Source organism: Uloborus diversus, chromosome 4 (genome assembly GCF_026930045.1).
Source record: "Uloborus diversus isolate 005 chromosome 4, Udiv.v.3.1, whole genome shotgun sequence".
NCBI classification, from domain to species: domain Eukaryota; kingdom Metazoa; phylum Arthropoda; class Arachnida; order Araneae; family Uloboridae; genus Uloborus; species Uloborus diversus.
Genome location: NC_072734.1, coordinates 116,581,935 through 116,607,279, shown reverse-complemented (window position 1 = coordinate 116,607,279; position 25,345 = coordinate 116,581,935). Strand labels below are relative to the sequence as shown.

The 25,345-nt window shown below is 33.3% G+C and overlaps 1 protein-coding gene across 1 annotated transcript in view; it reads right to left on the bottom strand.

Annotated features, from left to right (window-relative positions):
* LOC129220781 (sodium/myo-inositol cotransporter 2-like) overlaps positions 1-23,191 on the bottom strand; it is a 57,110-nt gene extending 33,919 nt beyond the window's left edge. Inside the window, exons 1-5 of the mRNA XM_054855210.1 lie at positions 23,051-23,191; positions 7,516-7,587; positions 7,304-7,408; positions 3,213-3,272; positions 1,623-1,727 (exon numbers count right to left, since the gene is read on the bottom strand). Coding sequence (XP_054711185.1) covers positions 1,623-1,727; positions 3,213-3,272; positions 7,304-7,408; positions 7,516-7,587; positions 23,051-23,191 — 483 coding nt within the window. The remainder of the gene's footprint in view (positions 1-1,622; positions 1,728-3,212; positions 3,273-7,303; positions 7,409-7,515; positions 7,588-23,050) is intronic.
* Positions 23,192-25,345: the final 2,154 nt, after the last annotated feature.

Here is a 25,345-nt window from a genome sequence, read left to right as displayed (position 1 = left end):
AAGTGAAGTAAAAAAACCTAAAACTAGACAGTAATAATGAAAAATTATAGTAAGAAAACACTTATCAAATCAGCAGCAATAACACTCCCTGCATCACAGGCGCCCTCTAGTGAAATTTTTTTTAAATTGTTAAAATGTTTGTACTTTGTTGCAAGATAGGATTTGTTTTTGTTTCAAAACTCAGAGCAAAAGATCATCTTTTCTTAAATGACTTAAGAATATTTTTTTTTCTGCATAATTTTTCATTGTTACTATGTTTCAACAAAGGCAAAACTTATAAACATTAACGAAGTGCAAAAAATGATGTGTTAAAATATTAAAATATCAAGAAACAACTCCTCAAACTGATATTTAAGAACAAACATTTATCACATAAATATATGTGTGTGTGTAACATAAATGTAGTTATAAACTTTTACACAATTAAAAGCATTGGATATAGAGTTCAATTATCCCTTTTAAGTTATTTTTCTTTGAGTAAATGTTTGAAATCAAAAATCAATGAAATGGAAAATAGGCTGTTTTTTAAATTCTTATCACTTGTTTAAGATTATTAGGAGGAAAAAATATCATTAGCGGTTGTTACAATTTTTCCAAAATACATAGGAGTATATTTGGCGAAATTTAAAAGCTTACTACCATGAAAGATAGTGCAAAGTATAATTTAATCACTATGTATGCCTCCAAAAAAGAGGCTGATAAATTAATTAGATTAAAGAGATACCTAAAAACTTCAAAAGCTGTTTTTTTCCCATTCAAGTAACATAAGTAGTTTTTAGACTGAACAATATTTTTAAATCAGATTTTCAATTTTTAAAAATGTTATTGTTTAAAATTATATCCATGGAACAAGAAGAACAAAACTCCAAAAGAATGAAAATGTTTTCTTGAAAAAAAATTAAAAGTTATTGCCTGAAAATGAAGGAATAAATAATACCAAGTTCAATAAAAGTAAAGTAGCATGACTCCTATATGATTGGAATTTAGAGAGTTTTAATGTTTTTTTGAGATGGATGAGCGTTAAAAATACTCAAATGTTTCATGTTTTAAATTTAATGTGTTTTCTACTAAAAACCAAGCAACACAGAAGCTTTTCTTAACCATGCCATTTTACTTTTGGAAAAACTTGGTATAAATGGAACAAAAAAACTGAACTACCGCACTCGGCGCATCTTATTATTTTGTTAGGGTTTTGTACTCCTTTGAGCTCCATAGAACCAATATGCAGGGGAAGAGCACACCCCTCAATTTTACGAATAATGATTTAGAGCTGAAAAACAAAACTCAAATTAAACTCTAAGTAAATCCCAATTTCAAAGAATAAAACAATATTAGCCTATAGTTCTTGAAAGATTCTAATCACGTAACATGCAAAAAAATGAAATTAATATCAATATGCCTAATTAAGGAAATATGAATGAATAACAAATGGAAGCACTAATCAAAAAAATGTAACCATGAAATATAAAGATATTTCTTTTTTTTTTTAAGAATGTTATAAAATAAATGAATTTTTCTAATACAAATACAACACACAAAAATGAAAGGAAGAAATATAGTATAAGAGAAAAAGTTCAGTAGGAAATTTTTTTTTAATGCATAATAGATGAAAGTGTACTTACCGAAATTTTTGTAAATACATATAAAATAAGAGATAAAACAGCCAAATAAGTTCTAATTCGTAAGCCTCCAAACCTCTTGGACATGTATTCTGGTAGAGTACAGACCTGAGTTGAATAAAATCAAATAAGTAAAAAAACATCTGAAACAATATATCGTCGCCTCAGAGCAACACTAAGACATCTAGTCCCAGGAACAACACCAAGATATCCTACTGTTGCTTTGAGGCGACGATATTATGAATATAAATTTATAAATCAGTTTTGTGAAAAAAATTTGTTTGGGCAGGTTGAAATAAAAGACAGCGAAATTATTTTCAGTAAGTTATTGCCCTATAGCCAGGGCTAACGCAGAAATACACCGCCTGCTCAGTCATCCATCTGAGGACTTGTTCGGTTGGACTGACTGAGTAGGCGGTGTATTTCATGTAGAGAAATTATTATTTATGTACTTTACATAGCCCAAGACAATACAAAATGGTTCATGTAACATTTTAATGACAAAAAGACGAAAAAAAAAAAGATCAGTTTTATTTTGGAAACAATTTTTTGAAAATAAAAGTGTATTTATCTTTATCTTATTATTATAAACTAGAAAATCGTCTGTCAAGGTATGATGGGTGAAAATTGCTTCTACATTTGAATGAAGCAATTGCTTGTTTGGTGATACTTTGATAGTTGAAATTTTAATCCTAACTCCAGTAGATAGTGTTCATTGTTGACCCCTTTTTCATTTCTACATTATCTTACAAGCAACAAAAAAATTACAAATTTCAAAAAACCTCGACTGAGTTACAACTGTAGAATCAAGAGAGAAAATCGTAAATCTTTTTAAAAGCCTTATATTATTAAAAATCAATGTCAAGTATTTTATTTGCTATTAAATAGAAACTGGCAACAGATAAAAATTTTAAATCATTGTGTTTTATTTCCTTGTCGGCCAACAATGAATTTGGTTATCAATCGCGTGAATAAAGGCTTAGCCGTAATTAAAATCTGCTTTAAAGAAACGTTATACATAATTTGAATTCTATGAAACATGGAGGTTCCAAGCACATTCTATCAGACGCGGGAAAAAATTATCTTTATTTTGGTATTAAATTTTAAATATTTTAACTATGTTTTTACTGCAAAAATTGCAAAAAACCATTTAGAAGTTTTTAATTAATATCTTCATTAATTAATGTCATCCAAAGATGCAACCTAGCTAAGACACTCTTGATCAACTCTCCTTTCGATCAATTTTTTTTTCAAAATCGGTCCATCCGTTTAGGCGCTAGAGTGCCACAGACAGACACACAGATACGTCAAACTTATAACTCCCTTCCTTTGTGTGCCGGGAGTTAAAAATGAGTCGTACCAGTAAAACAGTTTGGTTACCGGATCCAGTTCAGCCTCGTCAAAATAAAGCATTTCTCTGCATGTCAAACATTTCCAAAAAATATTATCGAATTATCATACTATGTCGTGAGTTTCATTTTTGGTGACCTCAAGAGTGTTACTTGATCAGTGAATCCACTATTATATATATGAGGACTTGTCTATAAAGCAATTCCAAAGCATAAAACAGTTCAAAAGATGTATTCAACTTACTCGACTGGCTATGAAAACAGGTAAAAACACCCATCCTGTTAACTGGATGATTGCCAAAGCCTAAGAAAAGAAAGAATCAATATATTTAAGAGAATTTATGAATGAAAGAATTTGGAAATAAAAATCATACTCACAGAGTCCTGGAACATCAAAATTACCCACAATTGAAAAAAGATCAAACAATGAAATTTATTTTACCTCTTTTTTAACCTAATTTCCCACTAAAAGTCAGAAAACGAAGAAAAAAGCATGAAAGAAGGCTTAATGCATCTTGAAAATATTGCGAAAAATAAAAAAAAGTCAAAAATAAATAAAATGATTAAATAAATATTGAAAAATTAAAAATTGGAAAGTAGGGTATTGAGATGGGGAAAAATGTCTGTCTGTCAGTCCCCCTATAATAACTTTTGAGTAAATAGTCCGATTTGAACAAATTTTTTTTGTTCAATTTTGAACAGTTCACAAAAACTTAACGTTATCACGTACAGGAAAATTCAAGGCAATTCCGAACTTAAGAGGCGAATTTGCTTCAAACAAAGTTGTAGGAAAAAGCTTTGGATGAAAAACATATATATAAAATATCTTTTCGATTTGAACAATTTTCCGTTCAATTTTGAACAGTTCAAATCACCTAAACACTAGCTGCCTGTGGGGAAACTGAAAGTTAATGTAGATTCTGCACTTGAAGGCGGATTTACTTCAAACAAATTTGGTTGGAAATAGCTTCTGACGACTCCGAGAAATTTGGGGCACCTGACTTCGACTCTTTTGCCCGACAATTAGTCAGACTCCGACTCCCTGACTTCGTAGTTTTGGCAAAAATTTATACACAGAGGAAAAATGACCGAGTGTTTTATGGATATTCGACTCCAAATCCGACTCCTTTATCTCAAAATAAGTCCGACTTCGAACATTGGAAGAGTTGCATACTCTAAGGGAAATGACCGATTCCAACTCTGTGTGTTTGAATTAATTACCTTCGGCTCCCGAATCTGACTCTTTTATCCCAAGATGAGATTGACTCCAACTCCCCAACCATGATTTTAACCATGAAATAATTATTATTAATATAACTTGTTTTTATTTTCACTCTAAAGTTTTAATTTATGTATGCAGTTCTCGGTGGATAAACTCGAAATCCTTTATGTTTCTACATTAAGACATGTGCAGACGATTATTTATTTACTTTTTTTTTTGACATTGAAAATTATTTTCTTAAGTTGGCATTTTATTGTTTTGGAATGTACATTAATTCATTAAAAAATTTTTTTTTTTGGCAACAGGGGAAAAACAAAACTTTTTTTTTTTTTTCATTTTGATATGATGTATTTGGTTTAATGAGTTTATTAATTTTAACTTTTTTTTCTTTTTAGAAGTGGCTAAAGATTTTTTTTAATGGAAAAAAATGTATAGCTGCTTTGTTTAAAAGGTGCTGCTATTTTATTTGTTCGTTTATCTTTTATTTTTTTTATTGCATCTAATTCTTTAGATGAATGAAGCATATTTTAATCCTAGAAATTGGCTTAAAATATTAAAAAATTATACTTGAAACAATTTGTGGTTTTAGCTATTTTTGATCAGATTCTAGAGATAAAGTAGATACAGTAAAACCTGTAAAGTTGACCGCCCTTGTAAGTTGACCACTCTTTTCAGGCATGGAACTAGATCTGTGTCATATAATTCAACCTCTATAAGTTGACCATTTGCAAAAGTTGACCACTAAAGTAGTGCACCGCAAGAGGTCAACTTACACAGGTTTCACTGTATGAGTATTCGGGAAAGTAGGCTTGTTTAGTTCTAGATGGAACTTCTTGTTTTAGCCTACTTTCCTAGTAATAGTCAGAAAAATAACCTTTCTGTTTTGAGAAAGGCAAGAAGGCAAAGGCTTGAAGCACTAATGCCATTTGATCTTCAGAAAGTTTCCAAGGTGTCTTTGAATTCCCCTACACTAGGATTGAGCTGATTTTTCCATGACAAATACCTTCAACAAAGTAAGAAAGCAGGACTATTCATTTGTTGGTCAGATTCTGCCTTACAAGATTTTTTTTGAACTTGGTAGCAGGGCCGTATCAGGGGGGGGGGGCGACAAGCCCGCTCCCACCCCCGAAATGTTTTGTAACATAAAATAGAAGAATTTTTTAAATTTCTATTTTACTGTCTGATGTCAGTCAGAAAAGGAAAATAACCAAGTTTTTTCAATCTCAATTTTGTAACTATTAAACAAGTGAACTACTAGAAAAAATACAGAAAAAGCAATTCTAGTTCTCATTAGCTGCAAAGCATACTTGAAATTGAGACACTTATTACGACTTCCTGCTTTCGTTTCCAATTTAATTCAGGGCCAAGGCAGGCTAGTTGTCAGTTTGGTAGACTAGCCCCCCCCCCCCCAAAGAACTCTTATAAAACTTACAGTACATCGATTTTGATTAACTAAGATGTGCCAAATTCAGCTCCTTGATACATCCTGAGTAATAAATGCAAAAATCCTGATTCTCCGTTTTTAGCATATTTTTCAAGATAAATTTCACTAATTGATATGTTTCATGTCTTGCCATTTACTTAATACCGAATTCAGTATTTTGGAAGTTCTTTTGTTATGGCTTGTTTTTTTCTTGCTTCCACGGCATACTATTAATAACTTAAGCATCAGAAAAGATATAGCACTTACTCTAATATATCATATTCTGCTCTACTTGTGATTGATAAAAATGTTTGTTTTGAGAAATATTTTTTACATTTGTTTTTAACATAAACCAGGTGTGTCTTACAATTTTATAATCATTTTGTAAGACTGTGCAATCAACATCTGGAAAGTACAAAAGAAGTGCATTAAATAACTTCAACTGTTCTAGAATCTTCGAAAATTATTTAATTTTTTGAAATTCCTTGAAAAGTACTTCAATTTTGTCACTTATCAAGAAAATAAAGTACAGTAAAACCTGTCTAAGTTGACCGCTCTTTTCAGGCACGGAATTAGATCTGTGTCATATAATTCAACCTCTATAAGTCGATCACCTGCTAAAGTTGACCACTAAAGTAGTGCACCGCAAGTGGTCAACTTACACAGGTTTTACTGTATAAATAGTCGAACGGCCAAAATATTACTCTTTCTTTACTTATTTTATGAATCTTTTATACCATCTCTTTTAAACCATTTTGTACAATTTTTGCTATAGGTGCTATACGGCATTTGAAGCAAGAGGGGGCGGGGAGATGATAGGGAAATGATCAAAAACAAACACTAAAAGCTGACATGAGCAAGTAAGGATGTGCTTCTCTTTTCTCCTCTCGTTTTTCCTATCTGTTGATCAATGATTTATAGAACAAGCAATTTTTATTTTGATTGATCTTGATTTGCAAAAGAATGCATAACTTTTAAAAGTTTTTGTCTGTTTATTTTTCACAATTTTGTAGTCTCAAATACCCCCATATAAGGCCTAAAAATACAGATTTTTATATCGATTTTTCAAAAATTTTCTTGGGGGAGAAACCCCTGAAATTATGGATGTTCTACATCCAACTTAAATGGCCACTACAAATCTTTACCACTACAAAAAAATAAGCAAAAAAATATGAAAATAAATTTAAAAAAAAAAAAAAAAAAAAAAAAAAAAACAGCAGGAGCATTCAAAAAAAAAAAAAAAAAAAAAAAAACCATGAGTGCTGAATCAGTAAAAAAACATTCACACACACATGGGAGGAAATGGGGGGGAGGGGGGATGTGCGAATCCGGGCCCCTCATTAAAAAAATCCTGGATATGGCCTTGCTTGGTAGATCCACATACTTATGGCCAATTGCAGACAATTAATATGATCAATTTCCTAACAACAAATTTCTTTTATGCTTCAAAAATACAAAATATGTCAAGAAAATAAGTATTAACAATGAAATTCATATATTCTTTGTATTTTAAGGCTTTAAAAACATAATTGATGCTGTTTGTCACACTAGATTTCAAAAATATGAATGAAACTTTTTAATAAAAAGTTTTTACGAGTTGAACTTCACATGAATGTTTCATTCAAAACTGAAATTAATGCATAAAAAATTAAAACGTGCTAGTCTGCAACAAAATCTATATTTTACTTACATTTAGTTCAAAAGCTCCAACACTAATCCCTGCTGCAGCTCCGGATCCAGCAAGTCCAATAAAATGTTCACTGCCAATATTACTAGCAAATAAAGAGGCACCGACCTAGAGCACAAAAAAAAAAAAAAAAAAAAAGGCAGAATGCAAAAGGAAGTAACACAGGTGATGCAATTAAAATGAATAATACGTTGAAAAGAATCAAAGAATCTTACTGGTAACCAAAACATAAATCTTCCAGCCAAAAAGTATCCGCTGATAGTGGAACGATTGGATACACACATGGACTGTATGAAAAAAAAATAAAAAAATGATCAGACACAAATTATAATTTTATTTCAAAGAATAGCGAATAAAATAATTTCATTCTTATTACTATAGTAAGTGTTTTAGAAACATTAAATACTCAAGACCTATTGCATATGTGAGTACACTGATCAGAAACATTTTTTAATAACTGTTTAAAGAAAAAATTCGGGAAAAGAAAATTGTAAACAGAGATCGTTGAGCTCGTCTCAATAGACGGGGGAGGGAAGGGGGAGGCCTTGAAGGGAACAACCGTAACGTACAATACATAAAGAAACAAATTATATGTACTTAATTTGTCAGTCGGATATTGTTCCAATCTACCTGACACTTGAGAAATACTTTCCCTGATACTTTTGAAAGTCGCATAGCAGAAACTTGTAATCCGAAAATTTAAAGAATCTTCTGTGTTCTAACACATTGATCACTTCAGCCGCAGGATTATTAGATGTTTTGCTCATTTTCGATATTTGAAATAGAAATTCAACCTCGCCAGCTGTGCAGCGTGCAGACGTTTCTGTTTGTTTACAATCAGAGAGTCGCCGACGGTTACGAACAGTTTTAACGGTTACGAACAGGTGTGACTTTACAGTTTTAACAAGTTCATATAGAGCTCTTTTTCATGTAAAAACTACCCTTTAAAAACATGTCATAAAGTTTTTTTTTTTTTGCATATTATTGCTAGTCAACTGCAGACTGCAGTTCAAGAAAATGCCCATATTGACCAAAGACCGCATATAACATTGTGAGCACATTGTTAGCAATATTGGATGTTGTAAAATATATCTCATCCAGTCCTTAGTCAATATTGGGAGTGAGATCTGTCCACACAGAAAAGATGGTTTTGTCCCATCTTTCACTAAATAAAATTTAGAAATTGAGAAAACTCATCTAACATTCGCTTTTTGGAATTTCAATTTCAAAATTTTCAAGGAAGAGTATCCAACAAAAGAGATCAAATGACGGAAATTTTTTTTCGAAAATTCATGGATTGGAACTGGTACATGAACAGTTAAAAAGTTTTAAACAGAGGCGCCCGTGCCTCGATCTCCGAACCCAAAAGTCATTCTCTTCACAAAGACATTGTGCCATAATTAAAAATTTGGATATAGCCTGTTCAAACGGTAAGAGAACCTCTCTTTTGATTTAGGGCAGGAGATGGTACTGTTAAGTGTTGCTATACAATATGATTTTGGAATAATAATAATAATAACGAAACTCTACTTAGGAGGATCAATTAACTTTGAACGAGGTTTACTCGAAACTTCAAAAAGTCTATACTTTTATCCCTTTTGCTTCTCACTGCTTCATTTGCGCTTTAGGATCTCAAATTTGAAAAAATTCTAGGGAAGAGTCTCAATGTCTATCCCTTCCCCAAACTTCATCAATGGTGGACTGCAATTACGTTCTTCAGACTTCCTTCTTGAAAAATTAGCGAGCGTCTCTGATTCCCCACTACCTCCCTTGCAATATTTTACAACTAAAGTTTTGAAAAAAAGTTCCCGTTCCTCGTTTTCTTCGCGAATGTACTATACGGTGATGTACCTATGCGGTCTAGCGCCCCTGGTGAACTTTAGGAATGGCGCCCCTGATGAGCGGTTTTAGGTCATGCTCGCTCGTTATGTGTTCCTATGCAAAAAAAAAAAAAAACTTTAAATTGCTTTTTCTCGACGATAGCTTTTTTTTTTTTGCAATTTTATGTCATTAGAATTCTTAAGGATTTTTTTCGATTAAAGATACCGCTTAAAAGTAATACTTTTTCCAGTCAGGATAATATGTTTAACAAAACTGTGCATTGGATACACTGTGCTACACATTGGAAAACTGCATTGGAAAAAAAACGATTTTTTTACATAATTAATCACAGAAAGTTTTCTAATAAATATATAAGCAAATGAATACACAGATCTTTGAGATGATTACTGTGATTGTTTAGCAAGAAAGAATTTTTTATGACAGTTCAAAAACAAAAAAACTTAAAAAATTTAAAAAATTGAACATTTTCTAAATTTTTTGAATTAAAAAAATGGTCAATTGTTTAAAAAATTGAAAGAAAATTATTAATTGCGAAATAAGTGTGCGTGTTACGGTTTCAAAGAAAAACAAAATTTACTTAAAATATAAAAAAAATGTCTTGAAGGTACTGTGACCTCAAATTTTTTTTAGACGATTTCCAGGTGTTGTTAGGAGGAGCAGAGATTCAAAGCCTTCTCCGAACACTTGTCGAAATTCGCTCCAATAACGTAATTTTAGCCAACCTTCGATAACGTTTAGGGGAAGTTGTTTTCGCGGGATTTCTCGAAGAAATTTTTTGAAATTGAAGCTAAAATTTAAGATAATATTTTATGTTGTTCACGAAGAGGGAGGGGGGAGGCGCTACCTCGGAACAGATTTGAAGTTGTTTTAAAAAACTCCGTTTTAGACAATCTTTTGTAATAAAACGAATGATTAAATGAATTAAAGTTCTGTTATTCTGTTAATACTTTGGAATGCTTGTAGGGAGAGCATATATTTATCTAATCTCAAAATGTTTCAAAATACTTGAATCGATTATTTAAGAAAGGGTATAAGTCGTATGCTTTGCAATATTGAGTTAGTTGTGGTTTTACCATATTTGTATGTAGAGAAATCGACTAGTGTCCATGTACATAAAGCAAAAAGCATTTAGATTTTCTGGATTAGGGGCCCGTCGCAATGCATTTTCTGGGGCCCCTTGGTCTATGAGAGAATTACAGTAGACCCTCGTTTTACGCGGGGGTTACGTTCCACGGAAATGCCGCGTAAATCGAAACAGCGTAAATTGAGACCTAATAGTAGTGTTAAAATAGGGGTTTGGTCGGAGATAAAAACAATACTTCATTCCAGTTATGACTAATTGTATAATAAGTTTAATGTGTACTTATATCGATTTTTATGCACAATATGTATAAAGAAAACATACATTAATTTCGTGTTCTGTTTATAAAGAGGAGTTGGCTACAGTAGCATAACTTCAAATTTTCGGCCCATCCGCAAAATCTGGCTTTGGGCTCCCTACTAAAAATCGTATTAATCTATATTTGTACTACACTTTTTCAAGTTTGTTGGCCCCGCAATTTATTTTCAAACATAAACACACACATATATATATATATATAGAGAGAGAGAGAGAGAAAGAGAAAAGAGGGGGGGGCATTATTGAATTTTTAGTCGGCAGAAATCTGGAGAGAGCGCCATAATGAGGAGAAAAAGAATAAGCAATATGAACTTAATTGTAAACATAATATACTCGTACAAAAATATGGGATGGGGGGGGGGGGGGGTTTCTAAAATGTTAGTTTAGCAAACGGAATTTTCGACTGTATTGAGAATAATGAAGGTTCAGGGCTCTTCGTCTTAAATTTTTCGAATTTCATGAAGGCGTGATTATGTCTTTTTTTTCGTAACATAATGGAAAGAGGTCAGTGACTCTCTTCCTGCAATTATTATTGAAGTTCGGAAAACGCAACTTTAGATCTTCGATGATGTTAAAACAGCGGCGGTCGGGGGTTATCCCCGGAAATTTTTCAACAGATTCAATTTTTTGAAGACATTATTTAACTAGTATGTTGTGGCCATCACGTAACTTTCTTCTATATTTTTCTTTTTTTTTTCTGATCCCTCCCCATGCTTGACAATATGCAATATTCCCAACAAAAACAAAATTACACATGCAAAAACTAGTATGTTGTGGCCATCACGAAACTTTCTTCTATAAGTTTCTTATAATTCTGATCCCTCCCCATGCTTAACGAGGAAGCAATATTCCCAACAAAAACAAAATTACACATGCAAAAACTTGACGACCATCCCAATGTCTGAATTATTACAAAAGCAAAGCAAAGAGCGAAAATTGAAAGTTATTTTAAAAGCCTTGCTTGAATTAATTACAAATATTTTATTTGTTAACAAACATAAGATGGCAACAGTTAAAAATTTTAAATCATTGAGATAATATTTCCGGTCATTTTCATACAATTAAAATCACGAGAAATACGCAGACGACAATCTATTATGATTTATCTTTCTTATTGTTGCATTAATAAAGCTATTTTTATTCAAAAAAAAAAAAAAAAATCAACACCTCTTGGAGCGATTGGCGTCAAAATTGAACCAAAGTCTGTTTACATATGGATTCACATATATTCCAAATTTCAACCAGAACGTAGCATTACTTCTTGAGATAGGGCACTCAAAATGGAAAAAAAGAACGGGCTATTGCGCTACCCCCTTTTTAGCTGTCGACACCAAAATAAAATCAGCTCTTATACCCACTAAGGGCTACTTGCCGATAAATTTTTCTTTCATTCCGTTCATTATTTCTTGAGATACAGCAGTCACAATTGACGACAAAAAACGTTCTATAGCTCAACCCCGTTTGAGTTATTGACACCAAAATTGAATCAGCACCTGTTCCTATTAATGGCAACATATGGACCAAATTTTGTTTGATTCCGCCAGTTACTTCCTGAGGAATAGCAAGCCCGCGTAACTCAAAAAAACGTCCCAATGCTCCACCCCCCTTGGAGGAATTCGCGCCAAAAACCAATGGACACAAGTTCACATAAGGGCACATATGTGTACCAAATTTCGTTCGATTTCCTGCGGTAGTTTTTGTTGTATAGCGGCCACAAAAAACTGGTCACACACAGACGTGACACACACACACACACACACACACACACACACACACACACACATACATACATACACACAGACAGACAGACATTTTCCAAAAATAGTCGAAATGGACTCAGTACACCTCAAAACGTTCGAATCCGTCAAAATTCGAAATTCGAAAATTTGCACGAATCCAATACTTTCTTCTATATATTAGATATAGAAGAAAGTAACTAGACGACCATCCTAATGTCTGAATTATTGCAAAAGCAAAGCAAATTGCGAAAATTGAAAGTTATTTTAAAAGCCTTGCTTGAATTAATTATAAATATTTTATTTGTTAACAAACATAAGTTGGCAACAGTTAAAAATTTTAAATCATTGAGATAATATCATAGACTAATAATAAGAGTAGACCGAGCTTTCCCAGACTTGCTGATGAAAAAATTGGTTCATGGATACATCATGTGACTGGTGGAAGGCTTGGAAAACTTTGGTAGCATGGTTGCTAGATGGCAACATTATCTATAGTTTGGAACTCGACATGTATTTTAAGACGTAATATGTTTTCATTATAATTTTTTTCCAGGAGCAGAGATTGAACTGTTTTTCTTTTAGTTATGCATTATTTTGACATTAATAATTAGTTTTTAATCACAGTTTTCAGTAACTTTTATTTCATTTGAAACTGCTACGTCAGCGTAGACGTGAACGTAATGGCGTAAACGTTTTGCGTTAACGCAAAAATGTACTAATCGGTATCTTAAATTGAAATTGTAGGTAAAAATCTTACCGTTTGCGATTTATTTTGGGCCCTCGCATCTTTAATTGCTTAGAGAGTTATTGAAATTGACTAAAGAAAATGCACATTACTATCTAAACGAAAAACTCACTATATTAACAAAATATTTCCAACTTAGAATAACAAATTTACAAATCGGATTCCATAAAAGATCATTCTTCAGTGTTCCATCAATTATATTTATTTTATTTCTCGCGTTCGTTGATCGTCTGCTACGATCAACGCCCGCTGTTGCTAGGATATCCACCAGTCACATGGTTTGGTTTATGAGCAGCAAAAGGGTTGCCATAGCTCGGTCTATTCTTATTATTAGTCTATGGATAATATTTCCGATCATTTCCATACAATTAAAATCACGAGAAATACGCAGACGACAATCTATTACGATTTATCTTTCTTATTGTTGCATTAATAAAGCTATTTTTATTCGCAAAAAAAAAAAAAAAAAAAAAAAAAAAAAAAAAAAAAAAAAAAAAAAAAAAAAATTCAACACCTCTTGGAGCGATTGGCGTCAAAATTGAACCACAGCCTGTTTACATATGGATTAACATATATTCCAAATTTCAACCAGAACGTAGTATTACTTCTTGAGTTAGGGCATTCACAATGGAAAAAAAGAACGGGCGATTGCGCTACCCCCTTTTTAACTGTTGACACCAAAATGAAATCAGCTCTTATACCCACTAAGGGCTACTTGTCAAAAATTTTTTGTTTGATTCCGTTCGTTATTTCTTGAGATACAGCAGTTACAATTGACGACAAAAAACGTTCTATAGCTCAACCCCCGTTTGAGTTATTGTCACCAAAATTGAATCAGCACCTGTTCCTGTTAATAGCAACATATGGACCAAATTTTGTTTGATTCCGTCAGTTGCTTCCTGAGGAATAGCAAGCACGCGTAACTCAAAAAACGTCCCATTGCTCCACCCCCCTTTGAGGAATTCGCGCCAAAAACCAATGGCACAAGTTCACATAGGGGCACATATGTGTACCAAATTTCGTTCGATTTCATGCGGTAGTTTTTGCTGTAGAGCGGCCACAAAAAACTGGTCACACACAGACGTGACACACATACGAACACACACACACACACAGACAGATAGACATTTTCCAAAAATAGTCGAAATGGACTCAGCACACCTCAAAACGTTCGAATCCGTCAAAAATTCGAAATTCGAAAATTTGCACGAATCCAATACTTTCTTCTATATATTAGATATAGAAGAAAGTAAAAATGAGATTCTCTGCCTATAGGAGATTTTTGAATTTCCAAAAAAGCAATTTTAATCGTTTTTCAGTGATGTAAGGAGGATGGAAGGTTTTGATGTCTTCCGTAAATTTTACTAAAGTTTTTACACACGTGATTGTGTAGCACCTTTGGGGAAGGAGTTAGGAACTTCCGAAAATCTCATCATATTTAAGTTCCAAAAACGTAATTTTTGTCAAATCTTTTAATTTAATGAAACGGTGTCGGGGGCACTGCCCAAGGAATTTTTATTAATGGAACTTCTAAAAATGCAGTTAGTTGTAGGCCACTTTTGAAGACGTTAGAAGATGGAATTAAATTGAAGGGACTCTGCTCCAGAAGTTTTTCTACATGGAACTCCTAAAAATTCATTTTAGGCCACCTTTGATTACGTTAGAGGGAAGGATTAAATTGGGGACTCTGCCCCAGAATTTTCGAAGTTTAAGTTCCAAAAACGCAATATTAAAAAGAGGGATGGTTTTGGTACTGTCTTTGTAATTTTTCAAAATTGAAGTATTTAAAATGCGATTCTTTGCCTTTTAAAGTTACCTTTTTGAACCTTCGATTTCGGAAAATTTCAGGACTAAGTTCAAAACCCCCTCATCCCTTGCCCTCACAGCAAACGCCCCCACATCGAAAGTGGTGCAAAAATGCATTTTTAGGATGTTATAAAAAGGGATTGGGGGTGAAAGGTAAGACTTCAGGAAGTTTTTTGATATTGAAGCTCCCAAAACGCAATTTTAGATTCTCTTCGATAATTAAAAAAAAAAAAAAAAAAAAAAAAAAAAAAAAAACGGGGATTTGGAGGCTCTCCCCCGCATTTTTTTTCAAAATTGAACTCCTGAAATTGAAATTGCCTTTCATGATCTGACAAGAAAGATAAAGTTCCAGGTTCTCCCGGGATTTTTTAAAAATCAAAGTTTTAAAATCCCAAATTTTAGGCGATTTTCAATCATATTGGGATGACGGAGGGTTCGAGGCCCTCCCCCGAATATTTTTCTAAATAAAAGCACTAGAAAAGCAAACGTGGACTACATTTAAAAATGATAAGAGAAGTTTTTCAGAACTCTCCCCTGGAAGATTTTTACAGTTGCTCCAAAAATTCAATTATAGACGATCTTGAATGATATTATAACCCTAGGGGAACGCAAAACCAATATAAGCTTTTCAAATCAAGTTAAATTTATGGAAAAAAAATTAAATTAAATAAAAACAAAGTTCAAAATTTTTCGGGCCCTTTCCTACCCTCCCCCCCAATCCAGATCCTACACAAAATACTTCTCTTGACTGTTCTTTTCAGGATCCCTTAGGTCAGGACCTTTTCCTTCCTTTCCCTTTCTTTTTCAGGGATTTTCCCTTCTCTCCACTTTTTGCTCCGTGCCGTGCCAAGGTTTGGTTTTCGCATATGGAAGGTGGTTCGTGGCCCCCCCCCCCCCACTTTTAGGCCGATTACTGAATAGGCCGTGACCTAGGGCTCCTGTTATTTTTGGAGCCCCGAATTAGCTAAAACTGTTTTAGCATATGGCAAGAATTGTAATGTTTGGCTACAAGCTACAAGAGGGCCCCGAAAAAATGTCCGGCCTCGGGGTTGAAAATCGGGGGTTAGCATCGAAGGTTCTGGGGTTTTAGGGGGCCCCAGAACCAATATAAGCTTTTCAAACTGAGTTTAATTTACGGAAATTTTTTATAAAATTGAATGAAAACCAAGCTCAAAGATTTTCGAGCCCCTTCAGACTCCGCCCCCCCCCCCGCGTTGCGGGGTCGTGCGGTACATAGTTACGCTAGTGGCTGGCTATGATAGTCTTTTGGCAGTCATTAAGATTTTTTCTCTGTAATTCTTTGCAGAGCATTAACGCATCCATGATTACTTGCGTCATTTCCATGATAGAATTTTCCTTCACTAACAAGTCAGAAAGATCATTTCTATTATCTAGGAATGGCTCAAAATTTTCAATGTGAACGTTTTTGGTTGTGTGTCACCGAAGACGGTATCTTCCTTGGTTTTGACCTCCTTTGTCTCCACTAAAAGTGCTTCTGCCAGTGAGTTCTGAACTGTGCGAGTTTAATAACATTATTTCTGGAAAGAGGTCTGGAACCAATCGCATAAAATGTCTCCAGGGGCCCAAGCTCGGTTATTAGCAGGCCAAAATGCGGTTTATTAAGCGTAATCTGCAATCTTTAGGAGCTTGGATTTTTGAAAGTGGGGAAAATTTTATCTGTTTGCATTGCCGCTTCCGCGTAAAACCGAAACTCATCCATATAAAATAAAATAAAGGTGTCAAATCTTAAAACTGCGTATAATCGAAACCGCGTAAAATAAACCCGCGTAAAACTAGGGTCTACTGTATATAAAACATTCATCATGTGCATTTTGGAATCCCCTTCGAAGTCCCAATGGTCTTGGGTGCCTTTCGTAGTTGCGGCATGATATATCCACTACTGATGGTAATCTTAATGTTTTTTTGTTTTTTAAATCACACATGGCAACAGTTTTTGTTAGAGTACGTTATCATCTTTCAATCATGCCAAGAGCGAAAGTGCATTACTGAAATATTTTTTATACGTCAACATTGCTGGGATGAAATTGGCCAAGATCAAAAAACCCTACTCAAAAAAAAGTGATACATACACACAGAACAGGGACAAAACACGTGTAAATTCAAAAGGAGTAAAACAAAACTGTTGCTCTCTTCTTCCCCAAATATTATTACCTCTAACAGGAGCTATTTTAAATGCCGCATAAAAAAATATGGGAAATTTTAATACAAAACACATGCTAGAACCAAAATATTTTCATGATACATGCAAATTCAGATGAATTTCCCGTACCTTTTTGCAATTATTCTACACGGTAGTTGTTTTGTAGTATCTTCTTTTGTTGGAGATTTTTGTTAGGGAAGCTGATCGTTCTTTTGTTTTGCAAACCATTTTTTTTTCAGTAAGTTACCGCCCTATAGCCAGGGCTAAGGCAGAAATATATGAAATACACCACCAGCTCAGTCATCTCAGCCGAGGACTGCAATTTCGTGCTTATTAGCACTCTTCAGCCCGGCATAGGAAGTGACTGAGCTGGAGGTGGAAAACCTCTTAAAGGAGCCAAGAGTGCCAAACAAACTGGTAGCTAATATGGAATTAGCACTGACCAGACGAGTGACCGAAGCAATGGTTCGGTTCAACTCGAAGATTGAAGGCAAGGCATGGTATTTTGGTGGTATTATCGTGGTGTATTTCTTGTATTTCTGCCTTAGCCCTGGCTATAGGGCAGTAACGTACTGAAAATATTTCACAGGGTGACGACAGGAACTGGAAAAAAAAGTTCCCTGACTTTTCCCTGATTAAGTTCACCAAATTTCCCTGATTTACGTTTCCAACGATAATGGTTTCCTTTCTTTGCCTTACCTGAAAAGCATTGCATATTAAATAAAATGCAGTGTTTAAAACGGTTTAAGGTGTTAATTAAAAATATATTTTGAAAAGATGCTATTTTTTTTTGGTAAAAATAGTATATTAAATTATCGACAGAGAATAAGAAATCTAAAACATAAACTTTACTTCCAGGAACCAGTTACATAAGAATTCTAAGAAATTATTAAAACCACTCTTAAAGACATATCTAATCATGATAAAACTAAAAAATTTAAAAGGAAGTTATCTTGAACTGAGTTCTCAAGCAGTATAATTGTTGCTGCGAGAATAACAAGTGATAGTTAAAGTATAGAAGTAATGTAGTTTTACTTATGTAAATAATATTGCCGTGTGCAGGTGAACAACAGTATCTGCAGAAATTATTTTTCGAGATATTTGAAGAAATGTGTGGTGGATTCAGTACTAACAATAGGAAAATGTTGGAATTAGACTTTTTTTCGCACCTCTTTTTCAGCGGAAACCAAATAAGGGAGTATAATAATAAAGATAACGTACAATAAATAACAAAAATACAAAAAAAAAAGAAAGAAAAAGAAAGAGAAAAATGTGCAGTTACTGCCCTTTACCTGTACATGGCAGAATAGACATATTTAGCTAAATCAAATTTAAATCTTTCAACAACCAGTCATATTCAGCTATTCTTTAATCAAGAACTTAGGTTTTAATAAATGAATACAGCATTTCAACTATTAAAAAATAATAAAAATATATTTACTCTTGTACACAACTCAATTTCAAATGATTTTATTATCAATCGAAAAAAAAAAGTAGTAAACTTTAGTAACAAACAACATTGAAATGCAAAAACAATTATTAATTTCAAAATATATATGTATATGGTTTTAAAATAAACGAGTTTTAAAGTCTGAAAAAAAAAACCCTTCGTGTAATCTGAAGTGACAGCGAATAATAATACCATGGCAAAAAAAAAAAAAAAAAAAAAAAAAAAAAAACATATTTGATTTTTAGTTAAAATCCAATTAAATTAAAAATGCCAAGTGATAACTTTTAAGATTTTCTCAGCATTAATTTGAAAAACAAACTTTTTTTCTTGAAATCGTGATAACAGTATGCTAATTACTTCAAGATAATGAGTTAAGGAAAGGGAGCAAAGTCATTAATGACAGCTTCCTCTTTGCTTGTAGGGTTGTTCATTTTACGTAGCATGGAATGCGTGGAAGAAAAGTTCAAGCTAGGTAAAATAAACAACTTTACAGACACAGAAGCTATCTTAGGAAGCTCATCCTATGATTGAATACTTTGACCTTGAGGGAAAAAAGATACACAAATATTGCGGCTATGTATAATCGCACCCCATTCATTTTACTTTTTTAAAACAAATAATTGGCGGAAAATTCGTAGGGAATCAAAGTACTTCATTTTGCAAGGAAAAATTTTTTTTTTTCTTCATTTGATCAATTTTCCTGAATTTTTGTTATTTTTTCAAAATTCCCTGATATTTCCCTGATTTTTCCCTGAGTGATAAAGTTCCCTGACTTTTCCCTGATCTCCCTGATTTCCCTGATCTGTCGCCACCCTGTTTCACCTTTACCCTGACATAATGAAATACTAAAATGTTTCAAATGATGTTGCAAATTTTTGCATCGAAATACGATACACGTCAGAATTTATGTATGATCAATTAATATTGACAAATAAAAATCCTATTATCGAAACTCTGGTTAATTCCAAAGGGCGTACTAATAGAATGGAGTAAAGAATAATTACGACATTCATGAGATTCCTCGACAAAGGAATGAAAGTTTCAGTGAGTTTCAGAATGAGAAACATGTTCATTCGTGCGTGCGTGCCGGTCTTACAACCACTCATTATTTATTAATGGGGCAAAACTTCCGCTGAAGATATTTTTGTACTTGAGTTTGGTATCATTGCGTTCCAGCTATGAAATAAGCAGACAGCACGAATATTATGAAGAGCTCGCCAGAAGTACGGCATCAGAAACTTTTTTCAAACTTTTCGTAAATATCAGGGGTGGTTGATTTTCAACTTACCTCTTATTAAGTATATGATTTATGCATGCTTGAAGGATGGAGGGAGGCTGCCAGTTTTATTATTATTATTATTATTATTATTATTATTATTGTTGAAAGCATCTAAAATATAGACATTTAGCCAAGAAGGTCCCTGAACTTTACTTTTCCGTAAAAAGACTTATTTTACACTTGCGTTTTAAAACTTCAGTTGCGTAACAATTTCGTTGGAAGGCTTTGAGAACCCCTCCTCCTATTATCATCGAAAGTAGACTAAAAATGCTTTTTTTTTTTTTGAACTTCAGCTTCCAAAAATTTCTGGAATCTCCTTAACTAATTTTTTCCCCAAGAGATGTTTACAGTTGCGTCTTTAAGAGTTAAATTTTCCAAAATGCCTATCATCGCTAAGAGTAGTCTAAAATTTCTTTTTGAAACATCGATTCCAAAAATCTTCCCCCCCCCGGATGGGAAGTTCAAACTCAATTCCTTTCGTTAACGTCATCAAAAATGGCCTACACTTGCGTTTTAGGACCTCAATTTGAAAAAATTGCCAGTGTTTCGTGTCGATCAGGGGATCGTCCCTTAAGGGAGGGGCGATCGCCCCTATCGCTCCTCCCTTGTATCCGTCTTTGCCTGTAAACCTGAGTAGTAAAATACTACTTGAATGAGCTGAAAATTTATGAATCACTCATACAATGGTGGTTAACCTTTTTTTTCTCCGAGGGCCACTTCTTATTTTGAAAAGATTCTAGCGGGGAGAGCACATGGATTTTCAAAATCTTTCCAAATAATATACGAAAATATGGTGTGTAGTTTGTAGCATATACTTCAAAGAGTAGTGGAAGAAAAAGACGAAAATATGGAAAAAGAACGAAAATTACAAAACCATGAACTGTTGGAATTATTATTTGACACTTATTTTATGAATACAAACTTTGCACCTATTTTCCTAAATCCTTTTTCTTTTCAACCTAAAATCATTGCACTATTATACATGTCATCAAGCCGGTTTTGGAAATCAGGGGTTCCAAATTGTTTTGGGAGTATTTTCTGAGATATTTATCTCGTTTGGGGAAGGGGGGGGGGGGGGGGGTCCGTAGCTCTTGAGGAGGAAGGTGGAGATGGATGGATTTTGATTCCAAAACCTTTTGTTTGGTTGTACTGCTTTGCTCAAATATCGGCGCGTTTTAGAGAGTGATATTTTATCTTTTATGAAACTCAGAATTTATTTGAGCAAAATTTTTACTGACCCTTTGTAACTCAATTGCTTATAAGGGGGGAGGGGATGATGTCGTCATTTTTATGGAGATTTTAGAGTTTGAACTGGATTTTCATTATTCTTTTGGATTCAGGTGTGCCCCGAACTTTTTGGGAGGAAGGAAATTCTCAATTCAACGAAAAAAAAAAAGGAAACCTCCTAACTTTACCCAACTAGTAAATATACTCGTAAGCACTCATACCTACATCGAATGGAGAGATTGGGCATCGTATATATATAAAAAAATCCTGCAGCATTGCAATACTGTCTCTAATTTTGACAAATCACTTGGAACAGTGTGGTCTTAGAATTTTTATCGTACGACCATCTCATATGACCTTATAGAACTTAATAATGCAAATTTACACCGCCCAAAAAAAATTTTTTTTTTCTTTTCATTTCAAAGTTATTTAGAAGAATCCGAAATTTCACGTAAAAAAACATCGTACAGATAAGTAATTAATTAGTATAAACGCGAAACAGTTCACATTTTTTGAATACAATATTATGTTTAGCAAAACTTTGACAGAGTAAATTTAGAGAAAAAATTACTAAAAAAATCAGTTAGTTCAGTCAAACAATATAAGCCATAATTAATTTATTCGAAAACTTCCTTAAATAAATAAATAAACGATCAGGACTATTCTGCTGTTGGAATTTAACTTCCAACATTCCAGTTATTTTCCTTTTTTTCTTTTTGCATTTTTGTCAAATACAGTAAACTCCGCGAGTCATTTAACAATCGGGAACATTAATTTTTGTAGCAAAAAGGAAACACCAATGGCTGCTTTTTTTTTTTTTTTTGGTCGAAGAAATGTAAATTTAAACTCAGTTGTTTTCATTTTATTTATGTATTTGCTTATTTATTCATCTATTTATTGCGCTTTCTTCATCGTACATACACTCGTTCTTTATTGATGTTAAGTTCTATCGGGTAAAAATACAAATCATTTTTACTGTACTGTACATTATTTTTCCTGTTTGTAGAAAGTAATATGCATCAATACAGCCAAGTTTTTGAGAATCAAAAACTTTTCTCTTATTAGACCCTCATTTTAGCCTTTTTGCGGTTTTTTCGCGTTTTTTATTATCCGCGGCACCTGTGCTGTGGATAATCGGGAGTTAAAAAAAAAAAAAAAATGCCAAACTCAAACATACACTGCTGGTATGGGGATCAATACGCGTTTTTTTTTTTTTTTTTTCAAATATCTCAAAAACTCATTTCTGCGGATACTTGCCCTTTATATTCTCACGGCAGTATTAGTTAAAAAACATTTTTGAAACAGAAAAATGTAATTACTAAACTTAGAAATAAAAATCTACATATTTATAAGTAAAACCTAACGTCCGTTTAATGCTGTTCGCTTTTAATTACTTTATTAGTTTATAAAATCGATCCTTGCTTTAAATTCAGCTCAAAAATGTTTCAGTTCATATTTGGTACAAAATCGCTTTGTGACATAAATACACCAATTCATTGATATTGTTTGTTTCTGAAGTTCATTTAACATCATTTATGCATGCATCTATTTATTACATATTGTATACAATCTAACAAAAACATTTTTTCGAAATTAAAAAAACTTTTCGTTAGAAAAGGAGATAAAACTATTTTTGGGAACAAGCAAACTCGATCACAGCGTTTTTTAACCTTTTTAACGAGCGGAACCCTTTTAAATAACTAGTTTCTTCGTGAAACCCTGTATTTTTCGAAAGTAGTATAGCTTGAAGCAACATTATGAAATGTTTTATTTACAGTCAAAGTTACAGTCAAAGTCAAGTTACAAACAAAACTCAAGTTTATAATTTAAGTTTAAGATTTGAAAATTCGCTATTTTGATAGATTCTTTCTAGTTTTCTAAAAATAAAAGAAAATAAGGAATTTGAGTTTCGTGAAATCCTTGATTGATCTCCATGGAACCCCTGAGTTCCGCGGAATACAATTTAAGAAACGCTGCTGTAACAGATAGAGAGACCTTTCGAACTAAAGCCGGTAATCAATATCTCATATCGACCTGTAACGATGATTCTCCCGGTCAAGAAAATTAACAAAGAAATACAAGTAAAAGAATTATTAACTCACGTAAAATCCTGTTGCTAAAACTAGAAGGAAATAGCAGATTACGACGGCAACATCATAGGAATTGAATTTATCGGATATTCCGCTTGAATTAAACGTTGAATTGTGATCCGAAAGCGACAACGTGGTATATTGAAGCTCCATTGCCGAGGTCTTTTTCTTTCAAAATATTGATGCTTGAGAACGGAATAAATTACAGCTGCCAGATCGAGTCAGATACTTCCATCAATGTTTGCAAACAAAGAGTTTTGACAGATGCTCTACCTGAGATCAAATACCTCCTCCTTCAACGATGGGAAGCTGAGAGGGTTCTGGAATAACCCGTAAACTCACCACACGTGCGGAGCTACATCCAATGCGCGCGCAGCTTTAGCATGACGTCATGCCGGTGAAAATTTCTCCTAATTCCGGAGAAGTTGCTGCTATTTTTTTTAATATATATTCGGCACAAAAATCCCTGAAACGAATTTTTAGAACACACAACAAAGCAAGCATTTTGTTTAAGTTCAATTTTCTTCGAACTTCACCTAAACTGTGTGAAAGGCACATTTAATTTGTCAATACAGTGCAAGTATTCGCTGTTCTCCATTTCGCGTAATAGAAAACCAGCGTTCGACGTGATTAATTCGATTTAAATTTACGAAACATATCAGTGAACAATTGAATGTGTTTGTTTTGTTTTGTTTTGAGTGTATTTGAACTAGTGCGCAGTGTTTTGAAACATAGAGTTTGGCAAAATATATTACAATACATTAGAAATTTCAATATGAAAATGTGATGAATATGTTTCACGATTTTTTAAATAAAAAAAAAGGTAGCTTAAAAAGTTTTTTAACAAATAATTTTATTAACTTGAATACCCTGTGTTTCAAGAGTTTGGTTCTTATTTGATAATTGACTACATGTGTTATTAAAAAAAAAATGTTCACATTAAGAACTTTAGTTTATTTTCCGTGTGATTCATTAATAGGTTGTTTTAAAATTCATTTCCATTTTCGCCTAGCAAAAATCACTACTAAATTCCGAAGATGTGGCGTAAAATCACTTCTGAAAGGATGAAGATTTTCTATTTCGATGTAGCCAGGCGTGCATCCCCCAAGAGCAAGGGCGCCACCACGAATTAATACAAAGCCCTCCCTCCCACCCCCAAATTTCAATGGCCCAGTATGCGCATGACCCACCCTAGGCGGGCTGAAAGGTTGCATTTAATTTCAGATACAAAAACAGAATAAGAGTGAATTAAAAAAAAAGAAAAAGAAAACCGTGCGGCAAGTTCAACACTGAGAAATTCTAGATCCGAAAAGTAGTGCTTTAACAGATCTAAATGCAGTAGACGTGCGCTGAAACGTGATTTGACTTGAGCGAAATGGATATAAAGCGAGTTTTTTCCCGAGTAACGTATCTCCGAGCTAACGTGAACTCCTCACCCTCAGCACGAGTTTTTTTCGAATCAGATGCACAGGGCGTAAGAATCTGCTTCGTAATTGGATATTAAATATTCGATATGTTACGGCCAATGCCCGAAGTTTGGCCAATTCGAGTATTGGCCAAGAGGTTTGGCCAATAGTTAACTTGAAGTATAAGTCTACTTACCATTAAAAATAAGTACCCGTTCAAGAAAGTCAGATGGAAGCTTAATTTTTGCTAATGTGTAACCTTTCAAGCAATTTCTCTGTAAGCATAGAGACAATTCTGGTGTAAACTTAACAGAAATGAGTGAGACGTTACGCTATAGTTACATTAACCTTTCCACAAGCGATGTGTAACTATACACTAGTCATATCAGTTAAGTTAGAGAGCAGTGGAGGTAGCTATGTTTCCACCGATTTTATGGAGTATATACAGTGCTGGGCAAATTATTAGACTAAAGAGGTTTTTTTTTGTTTTTTGTACACTATTTGTACTAAAATACTATTTATTTTATTGTTAAAGTACGGTACATACTGTACACTGATTATTACGTTATTTTAGCATAATTTAATGTCGCAGCACTGTCTGCTTTCTTTATGTTCTTTGTTTATCTACGTACCACGAACATAACCTCAATCAGCTTAAACAGTTCTCTAGTTTTTTTTATTAATGTGTTCTGTTATATTTAAAGTTAGTTTTTGGTAATTAGTGAGTATATGTATGTGAGTATATATAATAGTGAGTATAAACAATTTTTTACCTCCTTTTTTAAAAAGTTAAGAAATGGTGTAAACCTTGTGAAAAGTATGCCAAAAAGACTTAAAATGCTCATCAAGAACAAGGAAATGCATACTAAATATTAGATAATTATTTTATTATTCGTTAATG